This window comes from Lucilia sericata, unplaced genomic scaffold (genome assembly GCF_015586225.1).
Source record: "Lucilia sericata isolate MDLA Ls3-8-SP2 unplaced genomic scaffold, ASM1558622v1 Contig000366F_arrow, whole genome shotgun sequence".
Lineage (NCBI taxonomy): Eukaryota > Metazoa > Arthropoda > Insecta > Diptera > Calliphoridae > Lucilia > Lucilia sericata.
Genome location: NW_023994385.1, coordinates 194,050 through 222,036, shown reverse-complemented (window position 1 = coordinate 222,036; position 27,987 = coordinate 194,050). Strand labels below are relative to the sequence as shown.

Below are 27,987 nucleotides of genomic sequence, written 5' to 3'. Positions count from 1 at the left end.
ACAATAATTTTCAACAGTTTTTTGTGAAACGAAAAAGAAAAAACGTAAGAGTTATTTTATGCAAAAAGAAATATTATATTACGATTTAAAGCAATTAAAAGTGAAATAATATATGTATAAGAAAAAAATTGCAGCAGAAATATGCTGCTGTCTCTGCTGACAACATAACCCCAAAAATATATAACAAAAAAGTTTGGAAAAAAATTCTGTAAAAGTGAATGAACAAAAAAAGTGATGACTTTGTTTAAAACAATTTATCTAAAGTGATGTAAAGGAAATAAATATTTTTATTAATTATAAACACAAAGGCTTATTAACAAAGAATTTTTATAAATAAAATTTTGGTTGGAAAAACATTTTCTTTTTTCCTTTATATTTTCGCATACACATTTTGTTTCAATGAAGAAGAAAGGCCAGAAAAAAATGCAACAATAAAAGTGAACATAAAGAAAAATGTATTAATTTAAAAAAGTGAAAAGTTAAACACCTTTTTTATGTTGAATATTTAATTGTGCGTGATAATATTAACAATGTAATAAAAAAATAAAAATTTAAAATTGAAAAGCAAAAACAAAAACAATACATTTGTATTACGTTTTTTGTGGGTTAATGACAAAATATTTTTATTAACAAACATCTTAAAAACTGAATCACGACCTTCATTAGTATTTTGTTAAGTTTGGCTTGTTTTTTCGGGTTTTTGTGTGAAAAATTTGTAAAAATAAATCTAAAACTCTGTTGTGTGTTTTTGTTTTTGCACCCACTGCCTGTCGTCTGTGTTCGTTAGGAATCTGTTTAGATTGTTTTGTATAACAACAGCTGCGCTGTTGACGTCAGCTGAGTTTGTACTATAAGAAAATAAAAGTGAATTCTTTTAAAGAATTTAATAAACTTTTAAAATATTTGTTAATTTGTATACAATATGTGTTAATTTGTTTAAAGAATGTAATATTCTTAAATCTTTTGTTTTAAAATAGTGTTATAAACAATGCATTCTAAAAATTAAATTGAGTGTCATCATTTCCTTGTTGTAAAAATGTCTTCTTTTATTTTCTAATAAGAAGCAGCATTTTTGACAAATCCTTGTTTGTAATGCAAAACAGTGTTGCCAGAAAAAATTTAAAGGGAATCTTTAAGTGGACGAATTTAAGAGTATATAAAAAAGTGCAAGAGGAAAAGGGTTTAGTTCTATGTTTTATGCAATTCATAAAGAGAAATTATATACCGATTAGAGACTAATGTACCTTGGCTGCTTTGCTACCCTAATCGAAATGTGCTTAAAAAACAGTCAATATGTATTTTATTATGAAAATTAAAAAAAAAACCGGTAGAAAAGCGGGAAATTTTCAGAAAAGTCCCATTTTATAGATATTCAATAATTCTATTTCAATGTTTAATAATAAAAAAAATTCAAAAAGTACCAGTTGAAGAAAAAAAAAAAAAAGTACCACACAGATTAGATTTATAAATTTTCATTTCATCAGGATTCTATAGCGCAATTTAACATCGTGTATATGTATGATTTCATGTTTCGATGTCAATAATTCAAAAAATCAAAATAGTACCATTTGAATGACGAAAAAGTACCAGTAACTCCCCTTTTATATTTTTAAAGAACAAAAAGTAGCAAAAAATGTATACCTTTAGATTTTTATTATAATTATTCCTGATTATTAGTATGTTTTTAGGATCCATATAGCAGAAAAATTAAAAAGTACCAGTAAAAGAACGAAAAAGTACCAAAAAAAAAAAAAAAAAAAATCACTTCTATAGATTTTTATTTCATCATGATCCTACCAGAAAGTTTTAGGTTATGCCTGATTATTAGTATGTTTCTAGGATCCATATAGCAGAAAAATTAAAAAGTACCAGTAAAAGAACGAAAAAGTACAAAAAAAAATACTTCTATAGATTTTTATTTCATCAGGATCCTGCCAGAAAGTTTTAGGTTCAATATTATAGGAAACTCAGAATGTACCAGTTAAAAAACGAAAAATACCAAGAAATTTTCCTTGCTGCCAGAGTTACTAATAACATATAGCATATTTAATTTTTAAAATTTTAAAATAATTTATTTTTAATTTTTAAAATTGTTCCCATTCCTTACTAATTTCTCGCATATAATTTCCCATCTCTGATTTTGGCAAGCAAACTAAGTACAAGACAAATATTTACCATATAAAACTGTATGTTGTTGTTATTTCTTTTTGTCAAAGCATGCACAAAAATGCTCATTTTTGATGACATTTTTTAGAGTTGTCTCAGATTTTTACTCATATCTCCATTATTTATTTATGGACCAATTTTGTTGATTTTTAAAAAGCGACTCACGTTGCAGAGGAAATGAGATATAGTCTTCTCTTTCACCTCTCTATGACAACTTCTGCTTTAGTCATTGTAATTGAGACCCATTCTACTGAACTTGAGACCAATTCTCATGGTATGATTGCCAATAGCACATCCTTCCGTTATTAGTGTTCTTAGCTGCTTAACATTAAGCTTGACTTAGGTGCGCCAAATAGAGGTCAGGCTGACCTCGAAGTGAGACAGGTGTTTTCGCCGGATTTAAGACATTTCAAATACATATTTCAGTTTGAACAAGTGTCTTATATATTTGTAAGGGAAATACCAGTAAAGGTGACGATTTCATCTTTCTCACTCATCGCACTTTTCCAGGCGTGTCGTCAGCTAATGGCGAAGGAATACATACTATGTATATAAAATTGGTCACAGCCAAATATAAAATACTAACTAGATTAAATTAGTTCTGTAAAGATTTCTCTTGACTCATTCCTTAGTTTTTTTTTTTCTAAGTAACAGTTTGATAATAATTGATCATTTTTTTTACATTTATTTACAAACACTTTTATATTTTCTAATCTAGAAAATGTACATACTTTTTTTGTAAAAAGTGCACATTTTTTTTACTTTAATAATTTCAAGTTCAAAGCCATTGAAATAAATTTTTTTTCTGATATTTTAATATAAAAGTCAAATTTTCTATTTGAACAATTTTTTATTATTGTCCCAATATTTAAAGTACAAAACTGCTATAATATAATGTAATAATGATTTAAATAAAAATAATATTTGAAGAAGCAACAATTGTAATACAAAACCAAAGAATAAATTACAAAACTAAGCGAAACTTCTTGTTTCGCTCACTCCGCTCACTCAGACAAAACTTACTTACAAGTTTGCGGCAACACTGTTTTCCTTAAAACCAAAAAAAGTTTGTCTGGCATCTCCTCAATATAGCTTTTATTTTCATTTCAATTTCTCTTCGTTACAGCTGCCCAAATATTAGAGAAGAAACGCAAGAAAAGTATAAAATTTTGTGAATAAATCTTCAAAGAATTTACAAAAAGAAAAAAAAAAATACAACAAATTGCAATAAATAATTAACAACTTAAAAGCACAAAATATAAACAATTAAAAGAAAAGCAAATAAAAAACTGCCTGCTAACAAGAAAATTTCTTAAGAAATAGAACAACAAAAAAAATTACAACTACTACTGCTGCTGCTGAAAAACTCAAATCAATATGGATGATGTTGTAGCTCCACCAACACCAGCCTCCGAATCTGCACTAAAAAATTGGCGTGTTAAACATTCGACTGGTACATTGGAGAAAAAAGATTTCATAGAATTCTTTCAAAAAGAATCAAGAAAATATTTTGAATTTCAACATGATAATGGTGTGGGTAAGTACAGAATAGTAATACCGTTACGTATACTTATTTTCATGTTAGTTTTTGTTATTGTAGTCTTATTGTTATTGCTATATACATTACATACAGATAGACAGACATTTCCATATAAATTTTCATTGCCTTGCAAACCCTCTAGTTTTACCTTTAAGCTTCAGTTTTGTTTTAATTAATTGTGTTTTTTTTTTTGTTTGTTTTTATTTTAAAACAAAACAAACCTTGTTTTATAAAGATTTAATACATGATATTATTGCTACCGCAAAACGAAGTAGCGGCTGCAGTAGCGTGTGTGTGTGGCGTTTTTAACCACAGTTTTTATGTTTTATTGAACTTGATATAGAGTTGAGGTTAAAGGAAAGAATACATTCATTGCATTGGATTGATTTATATTTTTGTAATGAACTTGTCATTTCATATGTGGTTTTTGTATTATTAATAACTTTTTTTTGTAAGTAAATCCATTTTAGTGTTTATCAAACAGCTGATATTGATAGGGTGAATTTTATGTAAAAAATCAATGTTCCAAGCTTTGGTACACAAATATTCTATAAAATATTATATAGAACTAATGGGACAAGAGTTTTCTATGGACAATTAATGACTCAATATTTGGAATAAACAATATTTATAGAATATTAGTTTCTGAATGTCTGGAACAAGCATTTTCAATGAAAAGTTATGTTAGAGATAAAAATATTCTGTAGAAAATCAATGTACTAGAATTTTTTATAGTCAATAAATGTCCCAATGTTTGGAACGAACATATTCTATGGAAAATAAATGTGCCAATGTTGAGAGTAGAATTTTCAATATAAAATCAAGGTCCCAAAGTTTAGAACAAGAATTTTCTATATAAAATTAATATCCCAATGTTTGAGATAAAAATGTTCTATAGAAAATCAATGCCATAACAAGTTGGACAAGGATTTTCATAAAACATTTCTCTTTTAATAGAAAATTATAAAAGATTTCTCATTTTGTATAAAAAACTTTCAATATTTTCTCTTTTTATAGAAAATTACCCAGTTTTATCATAAATCTTCGAAATTTTATCTTTTTATTACCTTTTTTACCAAAAATTACTAATTTTTTATGCAAATTTTTGTAAAGTTTCTGTTTTTTTATAAAATTTTCCTAAATTATATTTTAACTCTTTTAGGAAATGTTCGAAATTTTTTATAGAAAATTTAAAAAAAATTTTGAAATTCTCTCTTTTTATAGAATTTCTAAATTTTCTTAATTTTATAGAAAATGTTCTAAATTCTCTATTTATATAGAAAATTTTCGAAATTCTCTATTTATATAGAAAATTTTCGAAATTCTCTATTTATATAGAAAATTTTCGAAATTCTCTATTTTTTACAGAAAATTTTCAAAATTCTAAATTTTTATAGAAAATTTTCGAAATTCTCTATTTTTATAGAAAATTTTCGAAATTCTCTATTTTTATAGAAAATTTTCGAAATTCTCTATTTTTATAGAAAATTTTCGAAATTCTCTATTTTTATAGAAAATATTCGAAATTTTCTATATTTATAAGAAATTTTCGAAATTCTCTATTTATATAGAAAATTTTCGAAATTCTCTATTTATATAGAAAATTTTCAAAATTCTCTATTTTTACAGAAAATTTTCGAAATTCTCTATTTTTATAGAAAATTTTCGAAATTCTCTCTATTTTTATAGAAAATTTTCGAAATTCTCTCTATTTTTATAGAAAATTTTCGAAATTCTCTCTATTTTTATAGAAAATTTTCGAAATTCTCTTTATTTTTATAGAAAATTTTCGAAATTCTCTCTATTTTTATAGAAAATTTTCGAAATTCTCTATTTTTATAGAAAATTTTCGAAATTCTCTCTATTTTTATAGAAAACTTTCGAAATTCTCTCTATTTTTATAGAAAATTTTCGAAATTCTCTCTATTTTTATAGAAAATTTTCGAAATTCTCTCTATTTTATAGAAAATTTTCGAAATTCTCTCTATTTTTATAGAAAATTTTCGAAATTCTCTCTATTTTTATAAAAAATTTTCGAAATTCTATTTTCGAAATTCCCTATTTTTATAGAAAATTTTCGAAATTCTCTATTTTTATGGAAAATTTTCGAAATTCTCTATTTTTATAGAAAATTTTATAGAAATAATCTCATTTATAGAAAATGTTCTATTTGATGTTCGAAAATTCTCTCTTTTCATAGAAAATTCTTTCTTTTTATATAGAGTTTTCAAAGATTTTAAATTTATATAAAACTTTTTTGAAAATTCTCTATTTTTATAGGAAACTTTTGAAAAATTCTCTCTTCTATTGCTAATGTTTGGTTGATTTCTCTTTCGGTCTGAAAAAGCACTGTTCTTAAACCTTAGGATCTAAACAACTTTAAACAGTTCTCTTCAGAACACCTGCGCACATATTGATATTTGAAATAAAATAAATATTGCCACCATGGCTATAAAAAAACATGTTCATAAAGTCAAGATTTTAACCTCTATTACTTTGTAATTGAGAAACTATATAAAAAGAACCTAGTGTTTCATTTTCATAAAATAACCACAACTTGAAATAAACTTGAATAAAAATAGTAAAACAGAAAAACAATATTACAACTTACTATTTATACAGTTACCCACCACCGTTCATTATAATTTTAGTTTTATCTAATATATATAATCCAAAAATAATACAATTATTATTTAATATTATTAAATCTAATAACACACAGAGGAAAACTAAAAAATTACCAAGTCATTGTATGATACACACATGTATTAAATAATATTATACAATTATATATTCATTAATACATATTTGCGGCTTAATTTTTGTGGTTTAAAACTTGTCATATTATTTTGTTTATATGTATTTTGTATATAAAAATGTAATTGTTGTTTTTTTTTTGCCATTTTATAATAGACATAGTAGTTTCTGCTAATGTTTTTGTTTAGTAATTGTTGCATGTTGTTGCGACAAAATACAGAAAAAACAACTACTTACTTTACTATATGTTTGTTTTGTTTATTTATTTGAAGGATTTTCCGCCAACACCATAAATAGCCATGAATTTCCGTATATTATATATACAATTTAATATTATTTACTTGTTTCTGTATAAAACAATTGAAATTAGCTAAAAATAAGAAGTAACATTGCTTGTGAAACATATAAAAAAAAAAAACAAAATAATAAAACAATGACGTTTTGTCTATTTTACTTTTTTCTTTTCTTTTGTTTTAAGCTTCTTTTTTTTTGTCTTCTCATGATTCTCATTAGAAGTTTCTGTGTGTCCAACTAGATTTTATAACAAGTTTAAGTTTATTGTTAATGTTTTGGTTTTTGCTATTTTAAGTCAATAGCTTATTGTTGTCAGCCGAAGTAAAAAAATTAACTGCATAGTGACGTAAACTTTATATAAAATTATTAAAGGTAATGTTAGTAATAGCTGTTTTGGTATGTTAAATATTTTTTTAAATTTAAGATGTTCTATGAGTAATTATCTAAAAAAAGATTTTTAAAATTATTAAACAGAAATATATTATTGAATATAAATTCTCTACTTAGTAGGTTAAAGTTTAGAAGGGTTATGTACCATGAAAAAAGGTGCATTTCCATTCCCTATACTAGACTATAGACTAGACTATAGACTAGACTATAGACTAGACTATAGACTAGACTATAGACTAGGACTATAGACTAGACTATAGACTAGACTATAGACTAGACTATAGACTAGACTATAGACTAGACTATAGACTAGACTATAGACTAGACTATAGACTAGACTATAGACTAGACTATAGACTAGACTATAGACTAGACTATAGACTAGACTATAGACTAGACTATAGACTAGGACTATAGACTAGACTATAGACTAGACTATAGACTAGACTATAGACTAGACTATAGACTAGACTATAGACTAGACTATAGACTAGACTATAGACTAGACTATAGACTAGACTATAGACTAGACTATAGACTAGACTATAGACTAGACTATAACTAGACTAGACTAGACTATAGACTAGACTATAGACTAGACTATAGACTAGACTATAGACTAGACTATAGACTAGACTATAGACTAGACTATAGACTAGACTATAGACTAGACTATAGACTAGACTATAGACTAGATATAGATAGACTATAGACTACTGACTATAGACTAGACTATAGACTAGACTATAGACTAGACTATAGACTAGACTATAGACTAGACTATAGACTAGACTATAGACTAGACTATAGACTAGACTATAGACTAGACTATAGACTAGACTATTAGACTAGACTATAGACTAGACTATAGACTCGATATAGACTAGACTATAGACTAGACTATAGACTAGACTAGCTAGACTATAGACTAGACTATAGACTAGACTATAGACTAGACTATAGACTAGACTATAGACTAGACTATAGACTAGACTATAGCCTAGACTATAGACTAGACTATAGACTAGACTATAGCCTAGACTATAGACTAGACTATAGCCTAGACTATAGACTAGACTATAGACTAGACTATAGACTAGACTATAGACTAGACTATAGACTAGACTATAGACTAGACTATAGACTAGACTATAGACTAGACTATAGACTAGACTATAGACTAGACTATAGACTAGACTATAGACTAGACTATAGACTAGACTATAGACTAGACTAGACTATAGACTAGACTATAGACTAGACTATAGACTAGACTATAGACTAGACTATAGACTAGACTATAGACTAGACTATAGACTAGACTATAGACTAGACTATAGACTAGACTATAGACTAGACTATAGACTAGACTATAGACTAGACTATAGACTAGACTATAGACTAGACTATAGACTAGACTATAGACTAGACTATAGACTAGACTATAGACTAGACTATGGACTAGACTATAGACTAGACTATAGACTAGACATAGACTAGACTATAGACTAGACTATAGACTAGACTATAGACTAGACTATAGACTAGACTATAGACTAGACTATAGACTAGACTATAGACTAGACTATAGACTAGACTATAGACTAGACTATAGACTAGACTATAGACTAGACTATAGACTAGACTATAGACTAGACTATAGACTAGACTATAGACTAGACTATAGACTAGACTATAGACTAGACTATAGACTAGACTATAGACTAGACTATAGACTAGTCTATAGACTAGACTATAGACTAGACTATAGACTAGTCTATAGACTAGACTATAGACTAGACTATAGACTAGTCTATAGACTAGACTATAGACTAGACTATAGACTAGACTATAGACTAGTCTATAGACTAGACTATCGACTAGACTATAGACTAGTCTATAGACTAGACTATAGACTAGTCTATAGACTAGACTATCGACTAGACTATAGACTAGTCTATAGACTAGACTATAGACTAGTCTATAGACTAGACTATCGACTAGACTATAGGCTGTTGATATCTGTAACAATCAAAAATATTGATCCTGCACCAACCTTAAAGTAAATTCTTGTTTATTTTTTGCATTTTATTAAGTTAATCGGTCATTTATTTGTATTGTATAGTTCTCAAATTCATTATTTAAACAAAATATTTATGTGTATTAAATATTATTCCATTCCATCTCTTTTAAAATGTATGTAGAATACATAAAAAAATATATTTAAAATTTTTATTACATATAATTATGGTGTTTGCGCTGCTGTTGGTCGGTGGATTTTTTTAATTGTTTCCTTTAATAATTAACTAATTTAAACAGCATTTTATAAAATAAAACAATTATACAAAAATAGAGATACATAACTACAAAAAATGCAAACAGTTTGTTGTTATTAGTTTTATGAGAACATTTAAAATACAACGCAATTATTATACAAAATACTTAATGATTTTGAAGTTTCAACACATACTTGTACTATTTATTTATTAATGTGGTAAACTTAATAATTAATACATTTTCAAAAGTTCATTGAACCTTTGTTCTACTAACACTTTGTTGGGAATTCAAAAGGTTTTCTTTAAACTTTGTATGCAAATTTAAAGTTTTGTTTTTTTTTTTTACTTCAATTTTCCTTTGTCTCCTGCTTTTGTTTATGAAAACAAAAATCATTATTTATCCTTTCTTGCTCGCTTTTTTTTTTTTTTTTAAATTTCTCATTAAACGAGCATCAACAGTTATAAATTAAAAATAAGAAATGTAATTTTGTTTCTTGTATTTTCTTTTTTGTTGTGGGTGACTCAATATAAAAAAATTTAAAAATCTTATTTCTTCATTAATTTGAAAAAAGAAAACAAAGTATATACTCTTTTTTAATATGTCTATGTATGTATTGTAGAATTTAAATCTGTTGATCATAAAGATAAAGTGAATTGAACCCTCTGGTGTAAAATCATGTTCCCATTTTTTCTTTAATAACTGTCGGTACTGGTACTATTTTATTTTTTGCATTGTAATATTGCAATTTGACCTAATTTTTTGTTCTTCTGTTATAAAATTAAAAAAAGTAGAAATAAATATACAATTTGTTTAATTATTAAACAAGTGCAGATGATTCTGAGATAAAAATTATTTTACTAACTTGATAGTATAACGTTCACATTGAACAAATTTTTTGGAAAATTATTTATAAAAATGATATATTTTTAAATATATTTTATAACAAGAAAAATATTTTCGTTTTATCAAATATTTATTTAAAATGAGTGTAAAATAAAAGAAATTTTTGAAAATTTTCTCTTAAAAGAAAATATTTTTTTATGAAAAACTTTCGATAAAAATAAAGTTTACATTGAAAAAATTTTGGGAAATTTTTTATAAAAAGAGATATTTTTAAAAATATTTTGTAAAAAGAAAAAGGTTTTCGTTTTATGAAATATTTCTAAAAAAATAATTTCTAAAATTTGTTTCTATAAAAATAAAGAATTTCGAAAATTTTCCTATAAAAAAGAGAATTTCGACCCCGGATCGATATGATTCCGTATCAGTTCCGTCGCTTTTCAGCGACCCGTCAGTGAAAACTGCACACCCACCAAACAGTCTATCGGATACAAGCCAATCACCCCTAGTTGTACAGAATCGGTACAGCATTTTTGTATGGACGTCACGCGAAAGTTTGACTAACAAAGACTCATGGAGTTTTAACAGATTCCTAACCGCCACCCCCGTTACAAAATGTTCTATGGGTGACATGTATATAATGATGTCCAATGCCGCCTGTGGAGTGCTTCTAATGGCAACATTAATGCCAATATAGGCAAACCTTTGAGCTTTATTGATCATTTTTCTTCCATTCATCCAATTTACCATATCTGGTTGCAGATCCCAATTCTTCCCTATAGAAATCTTCAATGTGTAGTAGCTTGCTATTAAAGAAAGTCCCTAAAGTTGTCTACCTTGTACCTTCTGGTAAATAGTACCAATTCCGTTTTCCCAGGATGTTCTATAAAAATAGAGAATTTCGAAAAATTTTCTATAAAAATAGAAAATCTATAAAAATAGAGAAAATTTTGATAATGTCTACAAATTGTCTATAAAATTATCGAATTTTGAAAATTTTCTATAAAAATAAAGAAAATTTTGAAAATTTTCTATAAAAATATCGAATTTCGAAAATTTTCTATAAAAATAGACAAAAATTTCGAAAATTTTCTATAAAAATATAGAAAATTTTCTATAAAAATAGAGAGAATTTCGAAAATTTTCTATAAAAATAGAGAGAATTTCGAAAATTTTCTATATAAATAGAGAAAATTTCGAAAAATTTCTATAAAAATAGAGAAAATTTCGAAAATTTCGAAAATGTTGAAAATTTTCTATAAAAATATCGAATTTCGAAAATTTTCTATAAAAATAGACAAAAATTTTAAAAATTTTCTATAAAAATAGAGAAAATTTTAAAAATTTTCTATAAAAATAGAGAAAATTTCGAAAATTTTCTATAAGAATAGAGATATAAAAATAGAGAAAATTTTCTATAAAAATATAGAAAATTTCGAAAATTTTCTATAAAAATAGAGAAAATTTCGAAAATTTTCTATAAGAATAGTGAAAATTTCGAAAATTTTCTATAAGAACAGAGAAAATTTCGAAAATTTTCTATAAAAATAGAGAAAATTTTCTATAAGAATAGAGAAAATTTCGAAAATTTTCTGTAAAATAGAGAAAATTTTCTATAAGAATAGAGAAAATTTCGAAAATTTTCTATAAAAGTAGAGAAAATTGCGAAAATTTTCTATAAAAATAGAGAAAATTGCGAAAATTTTCTATAAAAATAGAGAAAATTTCGAAAATTTTCTATAAAAATAGAGAAAATTTCGAGAATTTTCTATAAAAATAGAGAAAATTTCGAAAATTTTCTATATGAATAGAGAAAATTTCGAAAATTTTCTATATGAATAGAGAAAATTTTCGAAAATTTTCTATATGAATAGAGAAAATTTCGAAAATTTTCTATATGAATAGAGAAAATTTCGAAAATTTTCTATAAAAATAGAGAAAATTTCGAAAAAATAGAGATTTTCAAAAATTTTCTATAAAAATATAGAGAAAATTTCGAAAATATTCTATAAAAATAGAAAAACTACGAAAATATTCTATAAAAATAGACAAAATTTTGAAAATTTTCTATAAAAATAAAGAAAATTTCGAAAATTTTTTATAAATATAGAGAAAATTTCGAAAATTTTCTATAAAAATAGAGAGCATTTCGAAAATTTTCTATAAAAATAGAGAAAATTTCGAAAATTTTCTATAAAAATAGAGAAAATTTCGAATATTTTCTATAAAAATAGAGAAAATTTCGAAAATTTTCTATAAAAATAGAGAAAATTTCGAAAATTTTCTATAAAAATAGAGAAAATTTCGAAAATTTTCTATAAAAATAGAGAAAATTTCGAAAATTTTCTATAAAAATAGAGAAAATTTCGAAAATTTTCTATAAAAATAGAGAAAATTTCGAAAATTTTCTATAAAAATAGAGAAAATTTCGAAAATTTTCTATAAAAATAGAGAAAATTTCGAAAATTTTCTATAAAAATAGAGAAAATTTCGAAAATTTTCTATAAAAATAGAGAAAATTTCGAAAATTTTCTATAAAAATAGAGAAAATTTCGAATATTTTCTATAAAAATAGAGAAATTTTCTAAAAAATAGAGAAAATTTCGAAATTTTTCAATAAAAATAAATAATTTCGAAAATTTTCAATAAAAATAGAGAAAATTTCGAAAATTTTCTATAAAAATAGAGAAAATTTCGAAAATTTTCTATAAAAATAGAGAATTTCGAAAATGTTCTATAAAAGTAGAGAAAATTTCGAAAATTTTCTATAAAAGTAGAGAAAATTTCGAAAATTTTCTATAAAAGTAGAGAAAATTTTGAAAATTTTCTATTAAAAGATAGAAAATTTCGAAAATTTTCTATAAAAGTAGAGAAAATTTCGAAAATTTTCTATAAAAATAGAGAAAATTTCGAAAATAGATAATTTCGAAAATTTTCAATAAAAATAGAGAAAATTTCGAAAATTTTCTATAAAAGTAGTAAATTTCGAAAATTTTCTATAAAAATAGAGAAAATTTCGAAAATTTTCTATAAAAATAGAGAAAATTTCGAAAATTTTCTATAAAAATTTCGAAAATTTTCTATAAAAATAGAAAAAATTTCGAAAATTTTCTATAAAAAGATAGAAAATTTCGAAAATTTTCTATAAAAATTTTATTTTTCTCTATTTATTTTTTATGACATGTTTTTTTCATTTGTATAAAAATGCAGTAATAAATACATCTACAATGTAGTTCTATGTAGTAGTAACTTTTTAACATAAATATATGACTGTGACTCAATGTTTATTTTCGTAAAATGATGGCAAAAGAGTCATATGTTTCGAGTTCAAATTCAAACTTGCATTAATTTGCTGTAAACGTTTAATATTAAAAAAAAAACAAAATATAAACAAAATCCGTTTGAACAAAATCTCATCATCAACATCATATACATACATCACATTTTATTAACCTTGAACTATATTGAATATACACGATATATAACTTTAACATCGAGATTTGAATAATTTTTAATTAAACACTTTTCTGTGTTAAAATATTTTGTTTTATTTATTATTTAAATACTTAACAAACTAAACGTGTCTGCCAGCCTGACTGCGTGTGAGTTTGAAATTCATATATGTATATATATTTTTTGCTTTTTCTTCCCCAGACTTTGCACTCACTTTTAATTTTTATCTTGTTTTTGAACACAACAAAAAATAAAACATAACAACAAAAAATTATAAACTAAAAATCAAACTTGTTATTTATTTAAATTGTTTTTCCATTAAAAAAACAGCAAATAATGAAAGAAAAATAAAAAATAAAAACCGGTGTTGTTGTTACCAGGTTATTGCATGAAAATAATAAATTATTATTTACTGTTTTAATTATAAACTATGAGACAAAATTTTGTTGTTTTTAATGCATTTTTTAACTTATTAATGCAAATGATAAAGCAATAAATAGTTTTGGGGAAGTTTCGAGAGACATAAAGACTTTAGCGGTTTAATAAGTTCTTTAACAAAATTTTTTATTTTATTCTGTAGAAGTTTAAAAAAACTTGTGATGATTCATGTCCTTTGTTATAGCCACAAATGCATTGTTTATTATCAAAATAAATAAAATACTATAGAAAATTTATCTTTAAACAGAAGCTATCAACTATTTAAAAATTTAGATTATTTTATATTTCTATAATTGCACATTTTATTACATTATTGATTAGACTAGGACTTGATAAAATTCAACGTATTACATCTTAATACATAATATTACAAATAATATTTATGATTTAAAGTTATAATAGATTCAAAAAAAATTATTATTTTATTAATAATATTTCTTTATTTTTATTTCAGATTCCGCTAGAAGCTGTAAGTATTATATCAAAGATTTCATATTCATGAAGGAAAGTACATTTTTTTTAAATATACAAAAACTCATAAGGAAAAATAATGGACCCAGCTATAGTTCAGTCAAGTTAATTCAGATTTTTTTTCTTTACAGATTTTGTTTGCGAAATTTATAGAAAATTCTCTATTTTTAAAGAAAATTTTCGAAATTTTCTCTATTTTTATAGAAAACTTTCGAAATTTTCTCTATTTTTATGGAAAATTTTCTGAATTTTCTCTATTTTTAAAGACAATTTTCGAAATTGTCTCTATTTTTATAGAAAATTTTCGAAATTTTCTATATTTTTATAGAAAATTTTCGAAATTTTCTCTATTTTTATAGAAAATTTTCGAAATTTTCTCTATTTTTATAGAAAATTTTCGAAATTCTCTATTTTTATAGAAAATTTTCGAAATTCTCTATTTTTACACAAAATTTTCGAAATCCTCTATTTTTATGCGAAATTTTCGAAATTCTCTATTTTTATACTAAATTTTCAAAATTCCCTATTTTTATACTAAATTTTCAAAATTCCCTATTTTTATAGAAAATTTTAGAAATTCTCAATTTTTATAGAGAATTTTCGCAATTCTCAATTTTTATAGAGAATTTTCGCAATTCTCAATTTTTATAGAGAATTTTCGCAATTCCCAATTTTTATAGAGAATTTTCGAAATTCTCAATTTTTATAGAAAATTTTCGAAATTCTCTATTTTTATAGAGGATTTTCGAAATTCTCTATTTTTATAGAGGATTTTCGAAATTCTCTATTTTTATAGAGGATTTTCGAAATTCTCTATTTTTATAGAGGATTTTCGAAATTCTCTATTTTTATAGAGGATTTTCGAAATTGTCTCTTTCTATAGAGAATTTTTGAAATTCTCTCTTTTTATAGAGAATTTTCGAAATTTTCTTTATATAATGAATTCTTTTTATAAAGAATTTTCGTTCTCTTTTTTTATAGAGAACTATTGAAATCTCTCTTTTATAAAGAATTTTCGAAATTCTCTTTTTTTATAGAAAATTTCCGAAATTCTCTCTTTTCTCTATTTCTATAGAAAGTTTTCGAAATTTCCTCTGTTTATGTTTCGAAATTCTATCGTTTTATAGAGAATTTTTGAAATTCTCTACTTTTGTAGAGATTTTCGTAAATTCTCTATTTATAAAGAAAATTTTCAAAATTCTCTCTTTATGAGAATTTTTGAATTTCTCTCTTTTTATAGTGAATTTTACAAATTCTCTCTTTTTATAGAAAATGTTCGAAATTCTCTACTTACATAGATAATTTTCGAAATTTCTTTTTTTTATGAAAATTTTACAAAGTTTTCTTTTTTTTTTTAAGAAAATTTTTGAAGTTTTCTCTTTTTTTTTTAATGAAAATTTCCGAAATTTTCTATTTCATATAGAAAATTTATGAAAACGTTCCTTTATAAATGTATCTGTTTAAGGAAAGTTTCTCTCTTTTTATAAGAACATTTATGAAATTCTCTCTTTCTTTAACAAAATTTTCGCAAACTTTAGGATTCGAATTTTTTTTTGCAAAAACAAACTTTTTTATTTAACATTAATAGCTTCAAACATCTATTTACATTTAAAATTTAAAATATATATTTTTAATTGACCTCAACAAATACGCTTTTTCTTTATTAATCTTTAAGGGCAAGATGTTCTATCAGAATTTAAAAATTTGAAAAATAAACGAGGATTTGATGGTTCTTGTAAGTTTTTTTTTTTATGCGGTTTGGAAAATTTTATTTTATTATTTATTATTTTATTAAATGAATTGGCTTTTAATTTTTCTTATTTATTTTTTATTATTATTTTTCTAAACAAAATTTTAATCATTTAAATAACAAATTTGTAAGTAAAAAAAAGCGCTTTAGCAGCCACAAAATATTATTTAATATTAATTGTTAATTAACAACAAACAAACTGAAATTTTTTAAAATATTAACAACAACTTTTAAGTGAACGATATACAATAAATCCTACTATGTTCTACGTTGTATTTTTTTTAATATTTATTTTATACATTTATTTCTATTTGTTAAATAAATTTAAATAATTTTTGTCTATTTGATTTATTTGTTTTAATTTTTTTTTGTACATTTCCAGTAAAATGTATGTTTAAAGAGGCTGGTGCTAAAGAAGGCATTATCGATGTTCTTCTCGAATTCATATTGGGTGATAATCCTAAATCCGTCTTGGATAAATTACACTCCGTTGGTGCCACATCGGCGGTATGTGGTAAAGTTTTTAAAATCGGTGAACCCACTTACAGTTGTCGTGAGTGTGGCATGGATCCCACCTGTGTGTTGTGTGTTAATTGTTTTAAACAATCTGCACATCGCTATCATAAATATAAAATGTCCACCTCGGGTGGCGGTGGCTGCTGTGATTGTGGTGATGTTGAGGCTTGGAAGAAGGATCAATATTGTGAGGAACACTTGGTAAGTTGAAAAGGTGATTTTTAAATTTTTTTTTTACAAATTCGGTCTTTTTACCTTTCACCTTTATTTTTATAAAGAATTTTCAAAATTCTCTTATTTATAACGAATTTTCGGAATTCTCTTTTCTATAGAGAATTTTCGAAATTCTCTCTTTTTATAGAGAATTTTCTAAATTTTCTCTTTAATAGAAAATTTTCGAAATTCTCTCCTTTTCTAAAAATTTTTCGAAATTCTCTATTCTTATAAAAGAATTTCGAAATTCTCTATTCTTATAAAAGAATTTCGAAATTCTCTCTTTTTATAGAGAATTTGTGAATTTCTCTCTTCTTATAGATAAATTTCGAAATTCTCCCCTTTCATAGAGAATTTTCGAATTTCTCTCTTTTTATAGAGAAATTTCGAATTTCTCTCTTTTTATAGAAAAATTTCGAATTTCTCTCTTTTTATAGAGAAATTTCGAATTTCTCTCTTTTATAGAGTATTTTCGAAATTCTCTCTATTTATAGACAATTTTCGAAATCCTCTCTTTTTTATAGATAATTTTCGAAATTCTCTCTTTTTATAGAGAATTTTCAAATTTCTCTCTTTTTATAGAGAATTTTCAAAATTTTCTCTTTTTAAAAAGAATTTGTGAATTTCTCTCTTATGAATAGAGAATTTACAAAATTCTTTCTTTTCTTAGAGAATTTTCGAAATCCTCTCTTTTTATAGAAAATTTTCGAAATTCTCTCTTTTTATATAGAATTTTCGAAATTCTCTCTTTTTATAGAGAAATTTCGAAATTCTCTCCTTTTATAGAGAATTTTCGTAATTCTCTCTTTTTATAGAGAATTTTCGAAATTCTCTTTTTTTATAGAGAATTTTCGAAATTCTCTCTTTTTTATAGAGAATTTTCGAATTTCTCTCTTTTTATAGAGGAATTTAGAAATTCTCTCCTTTTATAGAGAATTTTTGAAATTCTCTCTTTTTATAGAGAATTTTCAAATTTCTCTCTTTTTATAGAGAATTTTCGAATTTCTCTCTTTTTATAGAAAACTTTCGAATTTCTCTATTTATATAGAGATATTTCAAATTCTCTTTTTGTAGATAATTTTCTCTTTTTAAAGAGAATTTACTAAATTCTCTCTTTATATAAAGAATTTTCAAAATTCTCTCTTTTTATAGAGAATTTTCGAAACTCTTTTTTATATAGAACATTTTTGAAATTTTCTCATTTTAAAAAGAATTTTCGAAATTCTCTGCTTTTAAAAATAATTTTCGAAATTCTCTCTTTTCATAAGAACATTTTTGAAATTCTCTTTTTATAAAGAATTCTTGAAATTCTCTCTTTTTTATAGAGAATTTTCAAAATTCTCTACTTTTATAGAAAATTTTAGAATAAATCCATTCTCTTCTTCCTTATTCCAGCGGGGCAAGGAAAACAGTTCCAGCAGTACCATTATAACAGATGCCATTAAAGAACGCTGTGAAATCGCCTTCGTAGCCATACTCTCGTTTTGTGTTAATTACCTGGAAATTGAATCTAAAGCTAGTCTCGAATGTTTAGATGGCGATGGAGCGGGCGATGATTATTTCTGTACCGTTCTCTACAATGACGAATCTCATACATTCGATCAGGTCATACAAACTCTAACGAAAATCGCCAAAGTTCAGCAGAAAGAGGCCACCGAAATTGTGGCGAGTATTGATCGCGAGGGACGTGCCGTCGTCAAGTGTGATTCGTTTGGTGAGTGTAATGCCCTGAAAGAGGCGATAGAAAAACAGTCGGTACCACCCAATATGCCCATGCCACATAGTAGAGCTAATCAATCGTTGAGGGTGTCAGTTTTGCATATAAGAGCTGTGGCCTGTCAACAGTTCGCTTTGCAATTACTCACCTGGTTTCAGGAGTTTTTGGTACGTCACAGTACATTTCGTCAGATATTTGCCCGCATCATAATGGATAAAAAGGCTCCGTATTGTATACGACATATACTGGAATATGATGTGGCCCTATGGAAGACGGCACGTACTTGTTGGCATCGTCTATTGATATCGGGCATGTTAATGGAGTACGACAATAAAATGGCTTTGGCTCAAGAATTCTCTAAGAACTATGCCACCATTGTACAAGACTTTATAAGTGATGATCACGATCATTCATTTTCCATTGTATCACTAAGTGTTCAGTTGTTTACGGTACCAAGTATCGCTCATTATCTTATTGCCCATGAGGGTATATTCTTCAAATTACTGCATACGTTCTATCACAAATCCATAGAGGATTATATGCAAAATAAAACTCTACACTTTTCCAAAAGTGCTGCCACATTGAATCATTTCAAACGGGCCGCCTATATTCTATACGATTTGCGTTATATTTTAAGCTTTAAGCCAGATGTTTGGACCAGCGAATTGCGTGAAGGTTTCATAGAAGGCTGCAAAGCTTTGCTGCGTGTACTGAATGTTATGCAGGGCATGGAATCTGTTACAAGACAAACTGGCCAACACATGGACTATGAGCCCGAATGGGAATGTGCTTTTAATTTGCACATTAAATTGGCCAATACCATTTCATTGGTCTTGGAATGGTGTGCCACGGATAAGGAAGTTTTGGTTAAACTCTATCAAATGGTTATGCGTAATCTACTGCAAAATGGTTTTATTGTTAGTCAAGCGAAGGTGGAACCCAAGTCGGTAGCATGGCATGTAGCTAAATGTTTGGTTTATGATGTCGCTTCTAAACCAGTGTCTATTCACTTGCCTCTATCCAGATTCTTTGCTGGCATCTATTTACATTTGGGTCAATATGGTTTAAATTTTGATTTGGTTACCAGTTTGAAACGCACACCCGAAGAGATTATGGAACCGATACTCTGTACTCAAGTCTTGATTGCTCAGGTAAGTTTAAGGCTTTCAAATCAAACGTTTACTAACTTTAGCTTTAATTTTTTAGGTTCATTCGGGCATGTGGCGTCGCAATGGCTATTCTCTACTTCATCAACTTTATTTCTATCGTAATGTACGCTGCCGCACCGAAATGTTGGATCGTGATATTGTGGGCATGCAAATCGGAGCATCACTTATTGAAAGCAATCAATATTTGATACATCTTCTTAATAAATTCAATTTGATAGAATGGATCCAACCAGGATATGAAGATTCCAATACGGAACTACCCACAGATGATGATTTTATACGACGTCTTTCCATGATTGATGAATTTTTGGAATTATTAATTGTGGTCATTGGTGAACGTTATATGCCTGGTGTGGCTCACGTAACCGAAGAGGATCGTACCAAAAAGGAAATTTTACAATTGTTATGTATAAAACCCTACTCACATTCGGAACTCAGTAGAGCTTTGCCCGATTCCAATAATGATACCGCCTTAGAAGACGTTATCGATTCGGTGGCTGTTTTTAAGAAACCACAAAAATTAGATGCCAAGGGTGTTTATGAACTAAAGGAAGAACTGTATGATGATTACAATATGTATTTCTATCATTATACAAAAGAGGATAAATCAAAATCGGAAGAAACACAACGATTGAGGCGTAAAACTAAAGGCGAATTGGTTTGCTGTCCACCACCAAAATTGCCCAAATTAACAGATGCTTTTGTGTGAGTATGATCAAGTAAACTATGGACGACTTTTTTCTTAAAATTTATTTTGTTTTGTTGCAGAACAATTGCCAATCTGTTGCAGTGTGATGTTATGATGCATCTAATGAATACTATATTGGAAAGAGCTTTAGATCTTAAAACGAAAACTTTCCAAGAAAACCATTTGCAAAAGGTAAATTTTTCATTTAGTTTTTTCTAAAACACTATATATTGAGTTCCTTCTTTTAAAAGATCGTAAAGATTATTTTAAAAAAAAACTTCTTTATGAAATGCTCGTTTTTTATAAAAATATAGAATCTGTTGGTAAAAGTATAATGCGTTTAAAAAGTTCTGTTTCTAGAAGCTAAAAAGCTCTTTTTATAGAATGCCGTGGTAAAAAAGACCTTTACTTACGGACTAGACCGACGGACGGACGGACGGACGGACGGACGGACGGACGACGACGGACGGACGGACGGAGGACGGGACGACGGACGGACGACGGACGGACGACGAGGACGGAGACGGACGGACGGACGGACGGACGACGGACGGACGGACGGACGGACGGGACGGACGACGGACGACGGACGGACGGACGACGGACGGACGGACGGACGGACGGACGGACGGACGGACGGACGGACGACGGACGGACGGACGGACGGACGGACGGAACGGACGGACGGACGGACGGACGGACGGACGGACGGACGGACGGACGGACGGACGGACGGACGGACGGACGGACGGACGGGACGGACGACGGACGGACGGACGACGGACGGACGGACGGACGGACGACGGACGGAGGACGGACGGACGGACGGACGGACGGACGGACGGACGGACGGACGGACGGACGGACGGACGACGGACGGACGACGGACGGACGGACGGACGGACGGACGGACGGACGGACGGACGGACGGACGGACGGACGGACGACGGACGGACGGACGGACGGACGGACGGACGGACGAGGACGGACGGACGGGACGGACGGACGGACGGACGGACGGACGGACGGACGGACGGACGGACGGACGGACGGACGACGGACGGACGGACGGACGAGGACGGACGGACGGACGGACGGACGACGGACGGACGGACGGACGGACGGACGGACGGACGGACGGACGGACGGACGACGGACGGACGGACGGACGGACGGACGGACGGACGGACGGACGGACGACGACGGACGGACGGACGGACGGACGGACGGACGGACGGACGGACGGACGACGGACGGACGGACGGAGGACGGACGGACGGACGGACGGACGGACGGACGACGGACGGACGGACGGACGGACGGACGACGGACGAGGACGGACGGACGGACGGAGGACGGACGGACGGACGGACGACGGACGGACGGACGAGGACGGACGGACGGACGGACGGACGGACGGACGGACGGACGGACGGACGGACGGACGGGACGGACGGACGGACGGACGGACGGACGGACGGAGGACGGACGGACGGACGGACGGACGACGGACGGACGGACGGACGGACGGACGGACGGACGGACGGACGGACGGACGGACGGACGGACGACGGAGGACGGACGGACGGACGGACGGACGGACGGACGGACGGACGGACGGACGACGACGGACGGACGGACACGGACGGACGGACGGAGACGGACGGACGGACGGACGGGGACGGACGGACGGACGACGGACGGACGGACGGACGGACGGACGGACGGACGGACGGACGACGGACGGAGGACGGACGGACGGACGGACGGACGACGACGGACGGACGGACTACTACGACTACTACTTACGACGGACTACTACTTACTTACTACTACTTACGGACTTACGACTACTTACTACTACTACTTACTTACTTACTTACTACTTACTTACTTACTTACTACTTACACTACTACTACTACTTACTTACTTACTTACTTTACTTACATTACTACTTACTTACCTTACTGATCTTCATACATTGGTACTTACTTATCTTCTATTACATTATTACTTACTTACTTACTTCAGATTAAGAATCTGAAAAAACTATCCCTTCTTGTCTTTCTATCAATGTTCCCAACTTACTAAAAAATATTTAAAAATTGTTAGAGGAAGAATCTGAAAAACTATCCCTTCTTGTCTTTCTACACTGTTCCCAAAAATATACGAAAATTTTACAAAAAATTGAAGAATAATTTCTCGTAGTGCTAGGTAAGTAATAAACCTCTTAAAAATTTAAAAATTTATATTAATTTTAAGTTCATTCGATTTAAAACAAAGGAAATATTTTTTGAATTCTTTACAAAAGTTCGTGTTTTTCTTATTGTTTTATAAAAGGTTGAAGCTCATCGCGATTTCATTTTATGGACTATAAAAAAATTCAAAGATTACAAGCCAAACAACCTGCTGAAAGCGCTGAGCGTATGCAAAGCGATGATATGGAGCAAGTGGGAGCCTCTGCCTCTAATGATGAGGAAAATGCCGCCGATACTGCCACATCGGCTGAACAGGAAAAACGCGAAAAAGAAGAACGTTCTCGTTTGGCGGCCGAAAGACGTGCCAAGATTTTGGCTCAAATGCAAAAAGCTCAAAATAAATTCATGACTTCAAATGCTGAAATGTTTGCAAATGCCAATGATGTAGCCAGTGATGCTAATGCTGGCTCCGCTATGGAATGGCAAGATGATAATAATGAGGAGGGAGCAGTGGCTTATAATTCCATTGCCTGTTTGGGTGTTGAGCGGCGTTTGCAACAGCCCGAGGAAGAGAAATACAATTGTATTTTGTGTTTTGAGGAGGCCACTGTGTGTAAAGATGGTCCTACTTTGGTATATTCAGCTTTTGTGCAGAAATCAAAGGTGAGTGGGGGAGATAATAAGAATTTATGAAATAAGATTTTAATAAAAATTTATATATATTCGCAGGTCCTTAAACCAGAATCGAATTATCCCTATTCCATACATACTAGCAGCTGTGGCCATGTCATGCATGTCAACTGTTGGCAGGAATATTACAATAATGAAGAATCAAAAGAATTGCGTCGTCCTCGACGTCATCCCCTACAAATCTTCCCCTCATCGCCGAGCACCGAATTTCAGTGTCCCTATTGTCGTTGTCTAAGCAACACTGTACTGCCACTAACAGCTCCGCTTTCTAAATACTCTGTACCCAATGTCATACACTCAGGCGATGAAATCTATCCCATAGACTTGTGGATCGAAGGCATACGCGCTTTCAGTGATAAACTTAATAGTTTGGTTATTAGCGAAGATGCTATTATGTGGAAATTCCATTTACCCGAATGGTTTGCCACCCTCAAAGAAGCACACATTGTTACAGATCCCAAACAATTTGCTAAAATGGCACAGCCTATACCCCGTCCAGAATTACCATCAAGTTGGATTAATTTCGTACAACATTATATTAATTCGCTGAAACGTAATGATGAAGATGATTTGGTTAATATGTGGCATTCTTGCATATATACCGTACAATCGCTGGAAGTTTATTTGCGAGCAGTGGGTAAACCTCTTAAAGATGAAATGTCTATAAGGCATAAGAGTTGTTTGAGTGGTTTAATAAGAGCCTGTTGTCTCTATGGGGCACATTTATCACAAACCGATGTTGAGAGTCTGATAAAACCAGTGGCCGAGCTGTTGAATGTGGTGTTTAAACATAATGGTGATTCGGTTTTGGAATGGAATTGTTTTAGTAAAATGGTATCGACTATTATGATGGTGCCGAATATATTGTTTTCGAGAGAACGTAAGTAGATGTTTTTTATTTTTAACATTTGCATTTATATATCATCATCTAGGGTTAAAGATTTTCATTATTTTTAGTATCAGATACACTTTTTTTCATTTTTGCTTGCACTCATTATTATTTTTAACGTTGGTTTTGCTTTATTTGGTCATTGGGGTTCTTGAAATTTTGGTTTCTTTTATGGTTTTATTCACTTTAAAATTAACTTTGCCGTTGTCATTTTCCCTGCATCTTAAACACCCTATAACACTTAGATTAACATTAAATTAATGCTTTAAAATAAGGCCCCTTCATTCCTAATATTCTGTCTTAAATGTCTTCTCATTTTCTCTCTCAGTTTCAATCTGATTTTAAGGAAAAAGCTCTTTTGCATTTATAAAAGCTTTATTATACAACCGCATCGATGATCTGTTTTAAAAAGCTTTTTTTTATTAAAAAGCTATTTTATTACAAAAACATTCTAATAAAAAGCTCTTTTTTTAAAACGTCTTTTAATAAAAACTTTCATGTACAAAAATTTTGTTAAAAGCTTTTTATTAAAAAATAATTTTTATAGCAAGAAATTTTCAGACAAAGTTCTTAGAAAAAAGTCTTATTGAAAAGCATTATTATAAAATCTCTTTTACAAAAAGCTTACTAATAATCTCTTTTACAAAAAGCGTTTTAATAAAAAGCTAATTTGCAGCTTTTTAGTTTTAATAAATCTTTCTATCAAAAATGTCTAATAAGAACGTCTTTTATAAAAAGCTTACTTTATAAACAGCTTTTTTGTAAAGACATTTCTCTTTCAAAAAAAGCCTTTATGTGAAAAGCTTTATAAAAGTTTTTTTGTAAAAGTCTTTTTAGTAAAATGTGCTTATATAAAAAATTTCTGATAAAAAGGACCTTTCTAAAGAGCTTTCTTGTAAAAGCTTTCTTGTAATTAGCTTTTTTGTAAAACTTTTTTAATAAAATGTCCCTTAATAAGAGAAAACTTTTAAATAAAAATCTCTTTTGTAAATAACTTTTTTTTTTAAAAGCTTATTTCATAAAAAAGCTCTTTTTAAAAATGTCTTTCAGTGAAAAGCTCTTTAGTAAAATATTCTTAAAAAAAGTTTTAAATAAAAAGCTCTATAAATATTTCTTTTTATGAAAAGCTATTTTGTAAGTTGTATTTTTAAAAAATCGTATTGTATGAAAAGCACCTTTTTAGAAAGCTCTTTAGAAAAAAAGCTTGTTGGAGAAAAGATCTTCGATAAAAATATTTTTAATAAAAATATATTTTTGTAAAAAGCTTTTTATTAAAAATGTTTATTTTTTCTTTTTATCAAAAGCTTTGTGATATAATGCTCTTTTTAATGAAAAGCTTATATGGATCTATTTTTAAGAAGCTCTTTATAAAAAAGCTTTCTAGTAATAACCGCAACAATGATTTAATACAAAAATTAATAAAAAGCTTCTTTATAAATCGCCTTTTAATAAAAAGCTCAATTTATGAAAATCTATTTTATTAGTGAAAAGCTTTTTTAATAAAACCCTGTATTGTAAATAGTAATAATTTAATAAAATGGTATTTTATAAAAAGCTTTTTCAGTAAAAGCTCTCTTCAAAGTATCCTTTTAAAAAAAATACTTTATTTTTGTAAAAACTATTTTGTAAAAATAGAAATTTTTATAAAAAGCTCTTCCTGAAAAAAGCTTTTATAGAAAGTTCTTTTTGTAAAAGTTTTTATGAAAAGCTCTTTTTGTTTCATAAGTTTGTTTCATAAAGTTTTCATAAAATTATTTTATTAGTCCTTGTTAATGTTAAAACTTTCGGTTCATTATTTTATGATTTTTTGTTCATTACACTTTACGCTTTTGACTGCATTTTTAACACCATTTCACCCTCGTTAACACTAAAACAAAACACCATTATCAGACCCTTTCAAAAGTCTATATATTTCCCCCTTTTCTCTCTCAATCAGGCGATACTTCTGTCCTTGCCAATGGCAGTTTAATGGATTTCTATACGTTACAAGTTTTCTTCCTTGCCAATGTTGTTAAAGCTTTAGTATTATTCGAATTACCCGCTGATGGTCTTATGGATGTGGAAGAAGAGGATTATACTTCAATTTCGGATAAAGCTCTCGAGAATATTTCGATATTCTTTAATAAATACAATATACAGGCAAGACAAAAACAACAGGAACAACAAAAACAACAGAAAAAGGAAACAAAACCAGAGGAACAACAGCAACCAACACAACAGGGAGATGATACAGATGCTGGTATGTTTAATGTAACCGATGATGATAAGCTACAGCAAACTGAACAGGATGATGAACAACAACAGCAGCAGCAGCAACAACCGGAAGTGGAATTATTAAGTCCTCAGATGGTTTACACTATATTGGATCATATTAAAATGGAAATGCGTGAATTTTTACGTTGCTGCTGTTTATTCTTCCACTTTGTTACGGATGTGGAATTTCCTGATTTTCTAGCGACCACCGAAAGTGACACCTATGAGAATATGTGTAAATATTTGGGTCTCAATACACAACTGGAAGCCTATTTCGATAATGCCACACCTTTTGCTACCATTTTGGAAATGTTTGCCTCGCATCATGATATTACCAATTTAGATGTGGTCACCACAAAACTCAAACGTACCGGTGATCCTTTAGTTATTGTACCCTGCACCCGGCCGGTGCCACAATTAGTGTCTTTGCCAGAAGATTACAGTGATTTGATTAACAGCGTTTCCGATTTCAGTTGTCCCAACAATGAGCGCGAAGAAATGAAAACACCCACCATGTGTCTAATGTGCGGTGAGGTATTGTGTGCTCAATCGTATTGCTGTCAACCGGATTTGGATGGTCGTAATGTGGGAGCCTGCACATATCATGCCTTCTTTTGTGGTGCAGAAATTGCTCCTTTCCTGCGTATACGTGATTGTCAAATTGTTTATTTGGGTAAAAATAAAGGCTGTTTTGTGCAGCCTCCCTATTTGGATGAGTATGGTGAAACGGATCAGGGTCTCAGACGTGGTAATCCTCTTAGATTGTGTCCTGCTCGCTATAGTAAAATTCATCTTAATTGGTTGGGTCATGGTCTGCATGAAGAAATTGCTCGTCTCAATGAACATACGTCAGCCATTACCACTCAATGGCATCACATGTAGTTAGTGGATAGGAAATCTGCAACAACAACAACAACAACTCCCCCCACTACTACTACTACTACAATCTACTAAATGGAAAATACTTTAAAATTAAATAATCTTAAACATCCTGCACGACACTATGCAGTTGATAAATTTAGTTAATAGCTAAAGATTATTAAACAAGATAAAATTTAAATTTAAACAAAAAACAGCAGTTAATGTGATTTAAACTAATCTATATAAAAAAAACAATTAAAACAAAATGAAAATAAAACTACTTATGTTATTTAAACTAATAATTACTAAAAAAAACTAAAGAAGAAAAACAAAACTTACAACTCCTACTACAACTAACTAATAAAACTACTCTTGATTTACAGAAAAAAACGGGAATAAAAGAAATCTCTAAAATT

General features: G+C 29.2%; 1 protein-coding gene across 1 annotated transcript; it reads left to right on the top strand.

Annotated features, from left to right (window-relative positions):
• On the top strand, positions 1-27,961 carry LOC119604154 (E3 ubiquitin-protein ligase UBR1). The gene is given in 14 exon segments (XM_037956626.1): positions 1-268; positions 3,293-3,703; positions 14,610-14,624; positions 16,302-16,361; positions 16,759-17,093; positions 18,501-19,973; positions 20,029-20,696; positions 20,760-20,892; positions 22,783-22,875; positions 22,878-22,898; positions 23,021-23,066; positions 23,069-23,541; positions 23,608-24,448; positions 26,394-27,961. Coding segments are annotated over 13 exon segments (5,517 nt in total). The 5' UTR covers positions 1-268; positions 3,293-3,543; the 3' UTR covers positions 27,593-27,961.
• Positions 27,962-27,987: the final 26 nt, after the last annotated feature.